The 16,553-nt window shown below is 37.8% G+C and overlaps 1 protein-coding gene across 1 annotated transcript in view; it reads left to right on the forward strand.

Moving 5' to 3' along the window:
• Nucleotides 1-6: 6 nt before the first annotated feature.
• The window catches only part of LOC104412049 (DENN domain-containing protein 1A-like), a gene marked incomplete at its 3' end in the record, with an annotated part of 116,462 nt that continues 99,915 nt past the window's right edge, over nucleotides 7-16,553 (forward strand). Inside the window, exons 1-2 of the mRNA XM_010022642.1 lie at nucleotides 7-68; nucleotides 6,260-6,330. Coding sequence (XP_010020944.1) covers nucleotides 52-68; nucleotides 6,260-6,330 — 88 coding nt within the window. The remainder of the gene's footprint in view (nucleotides 69-6,259; nucleotides 6,331-16,553) is intronic.

The raw sequence follows: 16,553 nt of genomic DNA on the forward strand, positions 1-16,553 counted from the left end.
CCCTCCCCCTTTCCTCTCTCTGGCCCGGGTCTATGCGGCCCCCCAGAGACCATGGGATCCAGGATCAAGTGAGTGCCCCCCGGAGCTCTCCAGCCCCGCTCGCAGGCCCTCAGGAAAGCGGGAGGGCTCTGGAGAGCGAGAAGGGGACTTCCCCGCCCTCCGTCCAGCTCTGTGTGAGGCCGCGCGGGCGAGACCCCGGCCCAGCCTGCAGGCCTCGGGGTAGGGCGAGGAAGAGGGGGAGAAAGAAAGGGGGAAAGTACTTCCCACCCCGCCAGGCCGGCTGGCAGGCCGGGGAGGGAAGAAGCGGCGGGGGAGAGGGGCCCACTCTCCCACTGCCCGGGCGGGGAGTCCGCCCGCCCTGGGGAGGGGAGTGTCGCTTCCCGCCCTCAGACCCACACTGGGCTGTTGTCGCTCTCGTTCTCCCTATCTTCACCTTTCCGTGTGGTAGCGCATAAAGCCAGGCTGTGAGGGCAGATTGAGTGTTATCGGTGCAGGCCTTAAGGAGGATTGGGGCTGCTGGAGTGGGAAAGTCTTCGTGGCCAGCACTGGTGACCTCTGCTTTGGGGTGTGGTGGGTTGAGAGAGTTCAAAGTCTCCTTGCGTAGAGTGTGCCAAAGGGAAGATGGATAGCCTAGCCATGATATCGTGAAAGTGCATTAGCAAGGGTACTTCGGGGGAGAAGAGTGGTGCAAGAAATTAATGTGTTGGGTCTGCAGATGTGTGCCCTCAATATTTTTATAGTTCTCATAAAGCTGGGGGCTGATTTATTGGTAAGCCCCGTTGGTGTGTTTGGTATTGTGACGTTAAAGGTTTCAGTTCGTTCACATGCCATTCCTGGCGAATTCAGTTCCTCTGAGACAGGTAGAGGTGTAATAAAGCTATCACCAAGCAGGGAGTGTTGACATCTTTGTGCATGAAAGGTGTGATAGAGTGGAGAGATCCAGTTAGATTGTATTTTATTCAGCAGTTTCAGTAGGTGCTGTTGAGCAATTGCTTTTCTTTCTCAAACACAGTGTTCAAGATTACACAGGGCTTTAACTTTTCACCTCTTGTTTAACTTGAATATGAGACTGGAGGAGACATAGTTTGTAGCGGCTTTAGTGTGATGACACATCTCCATGTTCGCAAGCCCACAGGCTGAATAGACATAAGCTTGTGTCTATCCAGCCAGATGTTTTAGGAAAATGTAAGTGGATAATGAGTACTTGTAGTGATAGCACTGAGGTGATTGGTTGGTTCTCGAAAGCAACCTTCCTTCTTCAGGAGACACTGTGGGGATCATTTTTGCATTTTTCTGGTGTATGGGTTCTCAACTGTTGCTACAGTAAATGAAAGAGAAGCTAGTTAAACTCTGATTTTATGTTGAACTACAGGTAGAATCTAAAATGCATTACTGTTTTGACAGCAGAGCAGGTAGTGTCTTGCACTTTCAGATTGTGGTAGTGGTCATGCTTGCTTGGGTCACTTCAAGATTATGATCTGAACTGACTTATGATGATCTTATCTTCAAGCTGTTAAAAGGCTGATGTTAACTTAAAATGTAGCTTCTTTTGTGTACTTGCGGAATCCGCAAGCTATGCTTGCCATCTTTGGGGTTTTGGTTGCTGATTTGACCTCTAGTGGCTTTGTGTACACTTTGCTGAATGTGAATGTAATCACTCAGGTGAGACACTTCAACTGGAAACCTCACAGTGGGTGTCAGTGAGGAGATGTAGCAGTTAGAAGTATTTGTTACAGCCAGTGGACTTTAGGACTTTAGCTATGCAGTCTTTCAGTGTGAATGTCTTTCTCTGTCACCAGGAAAACACAGCTGATAACCCCATATAAGCATAACTTTTTATTCCTTAGGACTTTGTGAGGAAGCATTTTGTCCAATATGTGATTAAGCAACTTCATCTCGAGCAACAATTAATAACTTGCCTTTTTGCACTTTGGGCAAAACATTGTGCCCAGGTAGAGTAAGGACAGTATTTCCAAACAGTCTTGAAATGTATAAAGAATGAGTGAGCCTATCTGAGTAAGAGGCTTTTCTGATCTGCTCTTCTGAGCTGGATGTTTAATCCAGCAAAGATTTTCAAGTTGATAAGTAGCTCCCTTATTGGGGTAGGGGGGAACATGAATAAGAGCGCTGTTTTATAATTGGGTATGCTGAGGTATGCCCCTTTTAATGGTGTTGCCAGTATGTGTTGCAGCCCTAGCAAAAATCCAGTAGTCAGATCTGTTGCTTCTGCTGTTGATTGATAATTATGAGGGATATTAAACCCCTTGGCACATGATCACACTGTCTGCATGAAACCCGCACATATGTGTCAGATTTTTGATGGATGTGTAGTAGTGAGTCATTTGAGTGAAAGATCGCTTAGAGAAAATTATCAGTAGCTGCATCAGACTGAAGTGAAAGAAATCAAGAGATTGCCAGCAATCCTGTAAACTTTTGGCTTGGGTATAGCTGCAGGCGACAGAAAGGTAAATTGAGTGTTGGATGACACCGTTGGGTTAAGCTTCGTGTTGGAGCATGTCATACGGTACGTGCAAGGCACTCTGTGCCAGCAAGGTAATGTAAAATAGGTATGGAGTTAACCTGGCTGCTAGTGCTTCTTGGTATTCTTCAGTACTCAATATGTTATGAGAGAAAGAGAGAGAGGGGTTTTTTAATGTGTTGATATCAGCCTGTTCAACAGAATTGCATTGCACTGTAAAAAAACTTGACATGTTCCTTTCCAAAGGTAGTTGTATTTCAGTGATGATAGAAGACATCCCTCATATTAATCCAGGAATCCTTTCAGATATTTAACATAAAGTTTGCTATATACTGAAATGTAATATTATCTACCAAGGGAATACCAGTCAGAATAAGTTAAATATATGGAAATGAATCAGAGTTTGAGGTGCAATTTCTGAACTGAATTAGCAGTTACAGCTTTCTGCTAATAATTTTTTTCTGCAAGAGTTGAGCAACTAAGTCTTGTTACGAGACAGCTAATTATCAAGCAGTGTCAGGCTCCTCTCTCATGCCTCAATTTAGCATGATATTTTCTGTCAAAAGTGCTATTTCATTTTCCTCCTGTTGGTTGAAATAGGCTTTAGATATGTAAGGTGTGTACTTCATACATACAACCTCAGAGAAGGACTTCATTTAATTTTATTCTGCACAAACCTCTTGCAGTTCAGTAAAAGCTAATAATTTGATTGTAAATGGTACATATCTGTATGTAAAATAGAAGTTCTTACGGATTGCCTTGATTCTAAAGCTACTTCACAGCAGAGAGATTTGAAGTAATTCATACAGCTAGCATTTATCACAAATGCATTCTTTTTTCATAGAGCTGCTTCCTAAATTTATATTAAAAAATAATTCCTTCTGAAATTATCCAGTTATCAAATAAATGGGCTACTATGTGTTTTTGTGCATACTTTGTACATATGTGTTTTCTAATTGCATCTGTATGTTCACTTGATGACTGACCACGGGTCTTTAAGTGATTATGGTGAGGAAAGAAAACTGTGTGTGTGTGTGTGTGTATTTAAGGTTATAATGCTGTGGATGATTTCTGTGGGTTGAGGTCTTAATACAATGCACAGGTGCCATTAGATGCAGGTTAGTTTAATAGTCATCAAAATGGACTGCAAAATATACATATTCTGATACACGTTTATGCTATATTTGCAAACTGTGTGAAGTCTCATAGTGACTTGTTGTCTTAATTCCACTGAAAAGTTATAAAATACTCAGAATTCAACAGTGACTTCATTCTCATGCTGAGGTGTTGGCTGCTTGAATGCAGCCTTTAATACTAAGTTTCTGACTTGGCAAAGTTACTTTAATTTCACTGTTCATAGAAATAAGTGGACGCTTGTCATGGAATATTAAAATGCAAAATATGATGTCTTTGTCTGAAAGTTTTGGTGTATAGTATGTGCTCTTGCCAGCTGTGTTATAGAGTGTTTTCACTAAAAAATCTGAACACAGACTCTAACATAATACTAAAAAGGTGTTTGTTATTTTATCCATTAGCTGTAAAAAAATTATAAAATTTATAAACTTTTAATTAAGGAAACAGAGTGCTAAAAATAAAGACATAAACAAGGAGGGTGAGATAAGACTGCTCAGCAATATACATGTAAGGAAAAATACATTTCTTGTGTAACATGGGTATCATCCCGTACCATCGTAGGAATGTAGCTGGGTATCTCAATATTCAAAGCAGAATATATGCAGCAACTCTTAAGTAGCACAGAGAGAATTATGCAAGTTTGTCTTATAATGCAAAATAATAGTTGTTTTGTTGATTGTAGATTTCTCAGAACCTATGAGTATAGTTTTCTGAAAAATGAATACTTACATCAGCTGGGAACTGGTGGCAAATTAAATTAACGTTCATTGAATTGTGAACCGTTGTTGCTCCTGAGAGGTGCTCTGTAAAACTGCTGAGCGTGATCCTGTGCTACTGAAACCAATGGTAGCTTTTCTCTTAGTTTAAATAGGTGTGGGGTTTGGCTTAGAGCCACTTGAGTTATACTAAGTGGGGCTGTGGCATGGTTAGAAATGTTTTGTTTAATCCCTTTTGGTGTTAAAGTAGGATTAAAAATAATAGAAATTCTCTGAAGAGTAAGATGAAGTCCTTGATGTGTTTATACGTTTGGTTTGAGGTGCTGGGTAAGATGAGTTTCATTTTTTTAAATGATTATTCAGGTAGGAATTCTAGCATGTGTGTATATATAGGGGGTTTGTCATAATTTTCATTCTTAGCTGTAAGGAGGCTAACAAAATTCACAAGTTAATTATACCTCAACCATTTTCTAATGTTAGATAGTTTACATTAACACCTAGGAGACAATATTATCACTGTACAAGCAGCCATAAATTTAGAGCAGTAATTATGCAATTTTTGTTCGTGGTTTTAACCAGAAAGTCTAAGAATAAAATGTCACATGTTCAGACTTACAAAATCCTTATTTCAGTAACTAAACAATTACAGCCCAATGTGATTCTCTTTAATCTCAAAAAATTTTGGAGTAGCTAAAATTGTTAGAGTCAGGAATTTGACTCAAAATATGCATGCTTATATAATCACCTGCTGCCTTTACATGCTCCTTAGGAAGTGTAATTCCAGAGCTTCACTTCTGGAGTTGTATTAGTAAGAATTGAAAATGTACACTAAATGTTTTGTTGTTGTTTTTAAGTCTTAAACTCATTAAGTTTTAGCTTTATCATTAACTTTTAACTTTTATTACTGGTGTATTTATAACTCTGGAGCAGAGTAAGTGTCTTTCCTCAAGCTTCATTTACATTTTGTAGCTGATTCTGGGATCTTCTTTGACTATTGTATCTATTTCCTTATTTTGCATGCATGTGGCAGCTTTCTGGATTTAAGATTCTGGAGTCTCATGAGGTGAAACCTTGTGCATTTGCAATATTCTTCAGCATGGCCTTTTTTCACAAAGCAGTAGAAATATTTTGACAGGTATTAAAGGGTGGAACTGTCTTCACCCTAAATACAGCAAGCGAAGTTTTCCAGTAATGTATGCATAAAATGACTTTGTATCCTCTTGAATGCAGCTTCCTTTTTATTTCTCTTTCCTGAGCAAATAGGTGTCATGAAACTGAACTTAAGGGTCACAGTCATGAAAATATGAATCTGCCTTGTCTGTCCTGTGTCAGACAATGCGACTGTTCTCAGTTTGGTGAAGAGAAAAGAATATTCAGGATTTTTTTGTCTTTTAAATCCCTGTATTTAGCACATAGGTGATTTGATTTCTTATTTGAAAGTAAAGATGAAATAAAAAGAACTTGCTTTTGCGAGTTGGTCATGTATAAAAATTACTGTTGTGGCTAAGAGCTGAAATAACTTGTTTTTCTGTCTGAGTAGCATTCTGGTACATGATAAAAAGGCATGGGTTTATTTTTCTGGCAAAGTTCTGAACCATAGACCTGTGATATTTTAGTATCTAGAAATGCAGACTAGTCACAACAATGACTTAAAGGTTGCGTGTGCTTGATTTCTGTTGTTCTTATCTGTCTTTCTCTGTAGAAGTTTTTTAGACACCCTGTTCATACCAACTCATCTGAGTTGTCAGTCGTATCTTGTTATGGACTAGTAAGGCAGAAAGATCTGATGTGAAATCATCACGGACTACAGGCTGAGAAATCTAGTTTATTGTGACACATGCATTCTTAGAACCCTTCTTGACTGTGTAGTTGAAAGTACACTTGGAAAAAAATTCTTGATGTGCTAAATACTGTGTTTTTTAACTTTCAGACAAAATCCGGACAGTACCTTTGAAGTGTATGCAGAAGTCACCTACTCAGGAATCAGTTGCGTTGGGAAAGGTACTGTTTTGTACTGAAGTTCTACCTATTTATTGGCTAAAACTATTCTTAAGAACCATGGACTTTGAGATAATGAGGTATATTTAATACTGTGCTGTTCTAGCTTTTAAAGATCCCTTAATCATTGGTTCTGTGGTATAGTTTACAGTTAGGACTAATAAGGAGATTCTTGTCTCCATCCCTGGTCGTGGGCAGTTTTCTTTGACTGTTTTGCCTTTTTGTTTGTCTTTTAAAATAGAAATAACTCTTGGTTCATTAAGTTGAAAAAGTAAATGTATTTCTTACTTGTATTTGCTGCCCATAAGAGGAATAGGTAGTTTTAAAACAAAAAGTACTCTAAAATTTCTTGTGTGGAATTTATATTTACTTCCTCTTTTCTTACTTGTCTACAGAAGTACTTTTATCTGTTCCCAGGATTCTTCCTTTGATCAACTGATTTTATCTAGAAATAAGGCATGAATGCAGCATATGAATTGGTTAACTACCTTTACCAAATGTTGTTATTAAGCCATAATTGTGCAAGTGTTTTTTTTTTAATATTATTTCTGACAAGTATTCCCATGTTTGTGCTAGAGAAGTTTCATAACTGCTGAAATCAACATGTAAATATACTTGTGAATTTTTGATGGCACTTTTTTTCTAAACCTGAGGAACTTGATCAAATAAGCAGGAAAACCAAAGGCTGAAACTTGTAATCCCAGAATTTAGTTCAAAATGCTGTTCTGTGAGATCAGGCTCTAGAACGTTATGAAAAGGAGTGGTGTCAAAATGAAATCATGATGATGAGTCAACATATACTGAAGTAGTATTTCTTTTATGAAGGTATCATGTGTATGTTGTATATTTGTATATCTATCCAGTAGAAAGGATTTTTGTATTTTCTGACTGGAAAGCCACTTATCTCCTTTTATATCTGTATTTGTTACAATCAGAAAAAGTCAAATAGCTGCTACTCTTTCCTTTACTGCCAAAGCCTCCATAGGAGTTGTAACTGGAACACAGTTTTGGCTTGTCCTACTGCTGTATGCCATGAAGACTATTTGATGTAACTGCAGGAGCCCTTTTAATAACTAGTCTTTGTTTCTGCACATCTGACCTGGATTCTAGTGCCAGAAAATCCGAACAAATTTGACCATAAACATTACATTGTACAGTACTAGTGTCTGGGTATAATCTTCTCTTTGAAGTTTGTTTGCATCCCCCTGGAGGGATTAATTCCCTGCTGTGGGAAGGTGGGTTAAAAAGCACGGAAACTACTTTACAGGTTTTTAATTGGAGAATTTAGTATACATTTTGTTCTATAAACCAACTGATTCTGTGGGAGTTTCACTTGGTTGTGATTTTAGGTTTGTTGTATGTACTTGTAGGTGCAAAATCTTAAGAAAATATTTTTAGTGAGTAAAAAAATGTTTTAATAATTGTTTTTATAATTTTTGCAACTCACATATTCTGAAGTTATTAATTCTCCCTGAATAATCATTTAAAAGATTTTTCCCAACCAATTTTTGTATATTTAAGAAGGATCCTTTATTCTCAGATTTCTGTATCCCCAAATATTCTGTCCTTTTCTAAATGAAGGCTGTGGTTTGGTTCTTCTCAGTGTCGGCTGTCTTTAACAGCCATTTGGTATCCTGGGCAAATGGCCATTCTAGAAATACAAACCTAGAGACCTACATGTGGTCTTCCCTACTTCTTGGTAGAAAACCAAGAATATATATCAACTTTGGCTTGTTTTTTGTTTTTGCAGTCAGTGAATGTATGTTGCATGGAAAGCAGCAGTTACTGTTAAGAAAAGCAAAATGTGTAAAAGGTATATAAGGAGAAAATCATCAAGCATGTTTAAAAATACCTATTTCTTCCTGTGTAATGGATCCCCAAATTAACCAAGACAAATGGTTTTGAAGTTCATGTCTAATATAATAGTGCTGTTATCACTTACAATGCTCTTAATTCTTGTATCAGTCTTCTGGCATGGTTTTGAGGAGAATGAATTGCTTCAAAGCTGTAGCAGCCCTAGTGTGGGAGATTGTGTGGCTTGTGGGATGGTAAAACATGTCTCTTGTTTTATTCAGAAGTTTGTGTAGCTGTGGTGGTTTGACCCCAGCCGGCAGCTGAGCACCACGCAGCCGCTTGCTCCTCCTTGCTGGGATGGGGGGAGAATCAGAAGAGTGAAAGTGTGAAAGTAGCAAAGGTTGCTTTCCATGTGTCTGTTAAATATCAACTGAAATTAACAGCTTTAGTATATTTCATAGTTCACTTCATCTTGCTGAAATGGGAGGTACTGACTTGTGTTATTTATTATTTATAATTGTATGTTCAAGTAGTTTTATTGCTCCTGTAGTTGTTAATAATCTTGGATTATATGTTTATTTGGTTAATAACTTTATAAATTAATGAAAGCAACATTATCCATTGACTACCATATAGAATCATAGAATTATTTAGGTTGGAAACATCCTATAAGATCATTGAGTCCAACTGTTAACCCAACACTGCCAAGTCCACTACTAAACCCTGTCCCTAAGTACCGCATTTACATGTCTTCTAAACACCTCCAGGGATGGTGACTCCACCGCTTCCCTGGGTAGCCTGTTCCAGTGCTTGGTGTAAAAGGCTCCCTTCTGCTTACCAAGATAGTGGACTGCAGGAGGTAAAAATCTCTTCTAGGCTTCAAGAAAGACTTCAGTGAACTGGAACAAGTTCAGTGGAGGGCCACCAAGATGGTGAGCAAGCTAGAGCACTTGCACTGTGAGGAGAGGGTCAGAGTGCTGGGCTTGTTCAGCCTGGAGAAGACTTCAGGGAACCTGAAGAGCAGCCTTCCATATCTATGAGGAACTCATCCAGATTAGATACGCAGGCTCTTCACAGTGGTTCATGGCAGGAGGACAAGAGGCAATAACATAGACTGAATGAAGAGGTGTTCGAACTGAGTATCAGGAATGTGTTCACCATGAGGACAGTCAAGAATTGGACCATGTCATTCAGAGAGTTTGTGCAATCTCCATCCTTGGCGGTTTTCAAGACTTAACTGGATCATAGCCTGAACAACCTGGTCTGACCTCATGCCTGGCCCTTTCTTGAGCAGGAGGTTGGACTAGAGATCTCCCAGAGGTTCCTTCCAGCATGAATTATGTGATGATCCTAAGATCTGATTCCTAGAAACAAAAGCTTCAGGAACATCTGGAGGATGTTTTGTACCCTTAGTAAGGTATGAAGAGAAAAACTTAAGTGAAACCAAAGAAGTTGGAAAAGCAAACGTTGTTTTATTCCAGTACAGACAGAACTCTGCCAAATCACAATGAAATGTGTGAACTGTGAAAGGAAATGATCCTTAGATCAGCCGAACTGTGGTCTCTCTGTCCTTTCCCCTCTAGATTGTTTAGAAATAATGATCATCTGTGCACAGCATTGGTGATCTGTGTATTTCTGGCACACAAAGTCTTTGGTACATTATACAATTCCAGCGTTCAGTTGTTTTTTTGGGTTTTTTTTTGGTTTTTTTTTTGGTTTTTTGGTTTTTTACTGGGTCACTTTACATAAATGTGTATCTTTATTTTGAGGACTGTGAAGCAAGATGCCTGCAACTGTGACCAGCAGCATTAAGATGAGCATTTGTTATTAAGAAGATACTTCCTGAAGGAAAAAGACCACTGCCAAACCAGTTTTTTACCTTATGATTGAGATTTCCATGGAAGCTGGGAATTCCCCTTAGCTAACTGAATCTAAGTTAGTGCATGTGGTTTGCTTGTTGGGGTTTTTCATTAAAAGAATGTTTGACTTCCTCAAATTGAATAAAAGTACAGAACTACTTTTATCTTCAGTTTGTTCCCACTCTTTTTTTCTTCTTTTGGGCTGTCTGGAATTCAGAATTTCATCACTTAGTGTTTCAGTGGTGCTTTCATTCATGTTCTAATTTTCAGTTTCATCAAATAGCACTGTTCTCTTGTCCATATCCTCTTCTAATAAGATCTTGATGTGTTCTCACCAAAAGTCTAGGGCAGCAAAACCGAATAGAAAGAATGGAGTCTGCATCTTTACAGTGACAGAACATGGAACTGTGGTGTGTGTGTCAAGTCTAAGTTTGTCAAGCATAGGAACTTTGCAAGTCCAGTGTTTCTCACCAACTCCCACATCCTTACTTTGAGGAAGAGAGGAAAAAGTAGTCATGGTTTTATTTTTAAAATGGGATATTATTGTAGACTAAAACTCAGAGTGTTCTCTGATTCTTTCAGGTAAGTGCTGGGTAATGACTGTGACTCAGAGGAAAAGGTGCAGTTCCAAGGCTAATACGGAAACCTGTCTTATTAGGCTGATTTAGGCTGAATGGTTTTAACAGGTGCCTTTTGTGCAGTCATGTAGCTGGATGGAGTAAGATGCTAAAGCTGTACAGATGGGCACAACTTAACTCTTCAAGAATGACTGTTTCGACTTTAGCTTTCAACCACTCCAGGTGAATATAGAGATTGTTAGGACTTTAAAGAAAAATTGATTACTAAGACAAATTCCAATTCACATATAGGGCTTTAATAGTCTATAGCCTGTGTGGTGTGTTTTGTCTTTGCCTTAATGCATTTTAGTGCTGTGTAGTTCTCGCAGTAGAAGTTTTAGCTTTCCTTGTCACTTAGATGCAAGGAGGTCATCTGCCTTGGTAAATCCAGGTGTATTGCTTTTATAAAACCACAGCCAAACAAAAAACTTTAGAGATTTTAGAGGTTTCACTGATATGAGTTAACCTTCAGGAATTTGATAAAATAGAGCCTCAAAAATCATAGATAGAGGGGAATAATAATATAGTTTATTGCCTAGCAGATAGCAGTAATATATTCTGGACATAATCTATTATTGTGTTAGTTTTGCCTTTCTGCCATGATAGTTAAGTAACTTCATGTAAAGGAAGGGAAAATGCATTTTATGAGATTGTCCTTCTAATGGAGGACTTGGGTATTTCTCATGGCATCTCACAGTAGTAAAACTTCACAGAAATTGAGGTAGTGAATTACAAAGAACTCGTATTGTTTCTTGTGCAAATTAAAACTGCTTAAGTTAGCTTAAGCACTTGTAGAAATTCAGTTCTATACTGAGTTACAGGCTGTATGCTTGCAAGTCGAGTGCATTGGAACTGCGTTTCCTTTTTTTAAGCCTCAGCTGAAAGATTTTGGTTTTTTGAGATGCAGAAGTAGAAATAAGCTCCTTGCAATTTTAGTTTAAATACTTCTCTAAAGAAAGTGGAAACATACTAACTACTTAACAAATCTTTCTTTTAACTTTTAAAGCACTTTATGATCTTAAAACTGCTGCAGATCATTCATCAGAAATATGATGTGACAAATTCAAGGATCTTGCAGGACCTGAGCCAAAGATCCTCTCTTGTTAGATGGGCCTGGAAGGAGAACTGTAGCCTGTCAAACTGCTCATGTAGAAAAAGAGAATTTGTTAGTCTAAAGTAACCGATCAAAATAGACTCTGAAGTATGAACATTTGAAAGTAAATGCTCACAGAGTAAGACACCCCCTTACACCCCTGTCTGGGAGGACGTAGCATGCTTTTGTATGGGGCTTTTGTGTTCTCGCCAAAGCAGACAGTATAGAAGTATGTCAAATCTGTAGCTTTACCATGTAGTGTGCCAAAAGGCCTTTCTCTCCAAGGACCTCATCTTTCATCTTTTTGTGAGTGTAGCATAAATTCTTGCTGTGTGTTCAAGGAAAAAGCTAAAATGGTTTAGCACAGCTAGAGGATTTCTTTCTTTTTTTAAAAAAAACCATGGTAAGTTAGAAGCCTAAATGCGATAGCATGGACAAAGTGTAAGTGTGTTAGAGTTTAACAAATGTTCACTGGATTAGGAAAAGAAATGTAGTTTATACTACTTCTTTTATGACAGAATTTAAAAGGTCTTGCTGTAAGGCTCACCATGTACTGCTTTCTTTTCTCGAAAACATACCACTAAGTTGAAAAGGGAGATGAATCTTAGAAGGAAACTATTAACTCTGAGGTAGTTTATCATTGTTTGAGAGAAAGGACGAGATTTGCATTTGAATTGGCTCTGAGAGTAGCATGTACTACTAATCTTGTTCCTACTAGAAGCTTGTGAGTAGTTTAAGTACTTCCTTCTTTACTTTTCATGTTCTACCCTTGTGTTGTAATAGCTCTTCCCCTTCCTTCCCCTTTTCCAGAACATCACAGATGGTATAACTTAAACTAATCGAAGTCCTTAACTCTACTGGAGAAGTCATGATGTGCTTGGGCCCTAAAATTATTCTACAGTTGTCACTGTGGTTTCCATGATAGGACTTCCACAGGTAGGGAGAGCTAGTGGGTTTCTGTCTCTGTAGAACAGACACACTGCTACTCCTTATCGTTACCTTTTTGTCATAGGTCGTAATTTTAGATAATAGAGCAGCACCTCCCATACAGATGAAGCATTTTCTTGAACAAAAGCAAAGTAACTGAAGTAGGATTAAGTTCAGAATTGGTCATTCAGAAGTTTGTAAACCTTTCCTGTGCACCTCTTGGAGTAACGTTGGTTATTTTATGGTGAAAACATTTTCTTGGTTGAATTTGCTGTTCTGTATTGAGAAATAGGTAACATATTGAAGATTTAGGAATAACAAAGGAAGTGCAAAATTCAGGTCTTTTTCCATTAAATAAAGTTTTCTGCTGAACATGTGCTGTAATTGAGGTATGACAAGTTTTCCTGTCCCATCTTTACAGTATTATGTTCAGCAAACTTCCTATAGCAGGACCGGAAAAGTAACCAAATCTAAGTGGGTAGGTAGTATTTGGGAATTCTAATTCTCTTAAGCTGCTGCTTTGTTTTTCTGTTTCCATTCGATTGCTTTTCTTCTAAGTACAAACAAGATGTAAGATTTTCACAAAGAACTTACTGGGACTGTAGTGCCCAGATCAAGGAAGTAGCATGGGCTGAACTGTGTCTTTTGAAGACAGTTCACAACTTGGCTTTTACAGTATAAATGAAATGCATAAATCAGTTTGAAAAGAAACTTAATTTATGAAAAGATACTAGAATCTGTCCTGTTGCAAGTAATCACAGATTTTATTTACCACATTTTTGGGTGTGTTGTTAGCTGATGATACTGGGTTTAATAAAATCCCCAAATGTTAATATGAAATGTAACTGAATGTTCTTCCATTTCTACAAGTTACTTTGTGGGAAGAGATCTGTTTGTCCTTTTTGCTTCATGCTTTAACTACTTCTGTCTACAGTCTTTTCTATTTCACAAGTATTTACTAATCTGTACTATACTGCTACTGCTGGCACTGTTTAACTAGACAGAAAAATTCAGCACAGAAAGTCTCACTCACAAGACTTTAAACTCTTTTGTTGATTTATATTTTTTTAAAGGAGCTTGACATCTTCATCAAGTTCACAGTGGGCCTGCTTTGTTTGCTTTCTCTTGAATGCTTGATAAGATTTTTCTTCTATTGTTTTGTGCAGCAAGGACAGAACTTGCCATGGCTGAGGTGGTTTTTTTGTAAATCCACAATATGGTCATTGTCTGCTGCTGAATAATTGTGACTGCTTTTTGTACAACCAGAACTAAGGCTTTGGCTGTGAACAGATTCCTTCTTAGCGTGAAAAGAGACTAATCCATGTAAATACAGCCCCAAAATAAAGCTTTACAGAAAAAGGGAAAGGCTGCTAAGCAGGAGGGCAGAGGTCAGCAATTTAACCTTTAACCTAACAAATAAGAAGCATGAAAGTTCCCGAATTGGTTTACAAAGGCAAGCTCCTGTGATCTGTCAGTTTTTCTTTTCATGATAGAGTTGGGTGAGAAAACTGACTGACAGCTAGTGCCTTTTTAACTGCAGGTTGAAATTAACTGCTAAACTGAAACTTTTTTAGGGTGCTTTTTAGCAATTTTAACGAATTACTTTCATTCACCAGCTGTACTTTAAATTTTCCTTGAATTTATGGAGGAGTTTGAGTGGTTGTTCTTTTTAAAGAGTTCTTGAGAGACTCAATTTAGATACTAAATACTGAAACATTTAATATTTCAGCATTTAAGAATTTGATGAAGCACTTGTTGCAATTAACTCTCCGTTAATGTGCTCCTTTAAGAGTAGGGCTGTTACTCCAAGAACTGCAAACAGATTCTACTTTGAATAGAGTCAAAAAGTTGTTGTTAAAAAGGGGGTGTGTGACTGACTTTATTTAAGGGAGTAATTTTAACTTTAGTTAATTCTCAGTCACAAGAATTTCCAGTGTGGTTCGTTTTGTTTGTCTTTATTTAATCACAACAGGTAATTTCATTAATGAGTGTTAACTTTTGCTTACAGCTTAATGCATCTGCAATCAGCTGTTAATCGAGAAATAGACATTTCTGTAAAGAACTTTTAATTAGAGTGTCATTCAGATGACAAAGAAACAAAGTAGTAATGACTTTAAAGTAGACTCCTGTAGGTTTTCGGGGGTTTTGCCTAATGTTGTAAGCACTGTCCCAGAAATGACTGGCAGTTGGTCCATCCACAGTTGTACTGATACTCCCTATGAGTGTTTCCAATAGAATTATTGGAGTTTAGAAATTGTGTCTATGTTCAGTCTGTTAGCATGTAGGTTGGTAATTCTACCTAGAGCACTACTTTAAGGTTGATGTGCAAGCAAAGCAAATTTGGTAAAGCAAAAGATGACCTAGATCTATTTTTATTACTGGTTCTTTTTGTAGTGTTAGTTCCTTGCAAGAAGAGAATGTAAACTCTAATTCAAAAAGAGACCTGTCAGAATGCCCGAGGCAGTATTGGTCTGCTTCTCTTTGGTGTGATATTTTATTGTCATGAACAAAAAGAGACATGGTCAGGTTTTCTTGTGGGTTTTTGTTGTTGGTTTTGGTTTTTGTTGGGCTTTATTTGTTGGGTTTTTTGGTTCATTATCTGTGAACAAGGTGTATCTCCTGCTCTCGACTGGATTCTGTCCTTGGAGAGAGTGGCAAAGGAATGCTGAGGGAATGCTGCTGAATCCTGACTGAGGAGTAGGGAGATTTTTGGCTCTGCTGGGACTACCAAGTTTTGGTAAACTGTCACAGTTCCAGATGCTGACAGATTGTTGGCTCTTGGGAAGATGACTTTTATGTCTTTTTTTTTTAGATGGAAACAGCTTTTGGTAGACTTTTAAATAGGAATTTTTTTCATGGAAGAGTGGGATAGAAACCAAGGAAGTTGAACTGCAATATTAAGGATGATAACCTTGGAGGGAAAGGTGGGAACAAAAAACTGGTTGTGATAGTCTGTTATATGGAATGGGTTAAAGTCTGGGCAGTTAATTTGTTTACCCTTCTCTGGGGATTTAAAAAAAAAAACCCACAAACCACCACCACCAAGACATACAAAAATCCAAACCCCACCAACCAACCAAAACCTCAAAACACCTTAAATTTGAAGTTGGTTGTGATTTTTGTGCACTCTTTCATGTCTAGCTGTTGGAGAATAGTGTTTGCTAATTGATCGGCTAACAAGTAAAATCAAGTGATTATCTGACTCTAGATAGTCAAATAATACAAGACTCTGTAGAAGCACCCTGTAGAACATCATAATCTGGGTGGAAAACACCCGTTAAAAGATGAGGAGCAGGAAGTCCTATTTACTGTGCCAAAATTGTGTGGTCTGCCCCATACTTCAACTATTCCAGTACATAGACATAGGGAAGGGATGGGGGGAAAAAACCCCTCAGAACATCCAGTGAGTACCTTTAAAGTTGTATCTTGGATACTGTAGCCAAAAGAATTTCTACACTTAGAATTTGTGAAAATGAAATACACTCACAACTCCCATTGCATTCTACTGGGATTAACTGAATCCCATCTTTAGTTTCTTTGAAAAGTTACTTACATTGAAATTACATGAGGATAAATAGTGGTAACATTACCTTTTTAAAAAATTGATTCTTACATCGTTTTATCTCATAAGTAAATAGTTACTCTTCATTTATGTGTAGTTGACTGTAAGATACTTTTGAGATCCTTGCAATCTTCTGTTCCAAAGATTGTAAAAGCAGATCATCACTCTGTGGAAAAACACCTATCAAAAACAATTAATAGACTAAAATCCAATGCTAAAATGTGAAGACAAAACAGCTGATATAAGTATCACAGTGTAGGTGGACAGTAGAATCACGCTTTTGACTTTTCATATTTATAAACTTCCTATATAACTTAATGTTATTTAAATTGTGTTTTATCTTTTTGAAGATATTGCACTAGGACAGTGCAAGT

This window comes from Nestor notabilis, unplaced genomic scaffold (genome assembly GCF_000696875.1).
Source record: "Nestor notabilis isolate BGI_N333 unplaced genomic scaffold, ASM69687v1 scaffold5409, whole genome shotgun sequence".
Taxonomy (NCBI): domain Eukaryota; kingdom Metazoa; phylum Chordata; class Aves; order Psittaciformes; family Psittacidae; genus Nestor; species Nestor notabilis.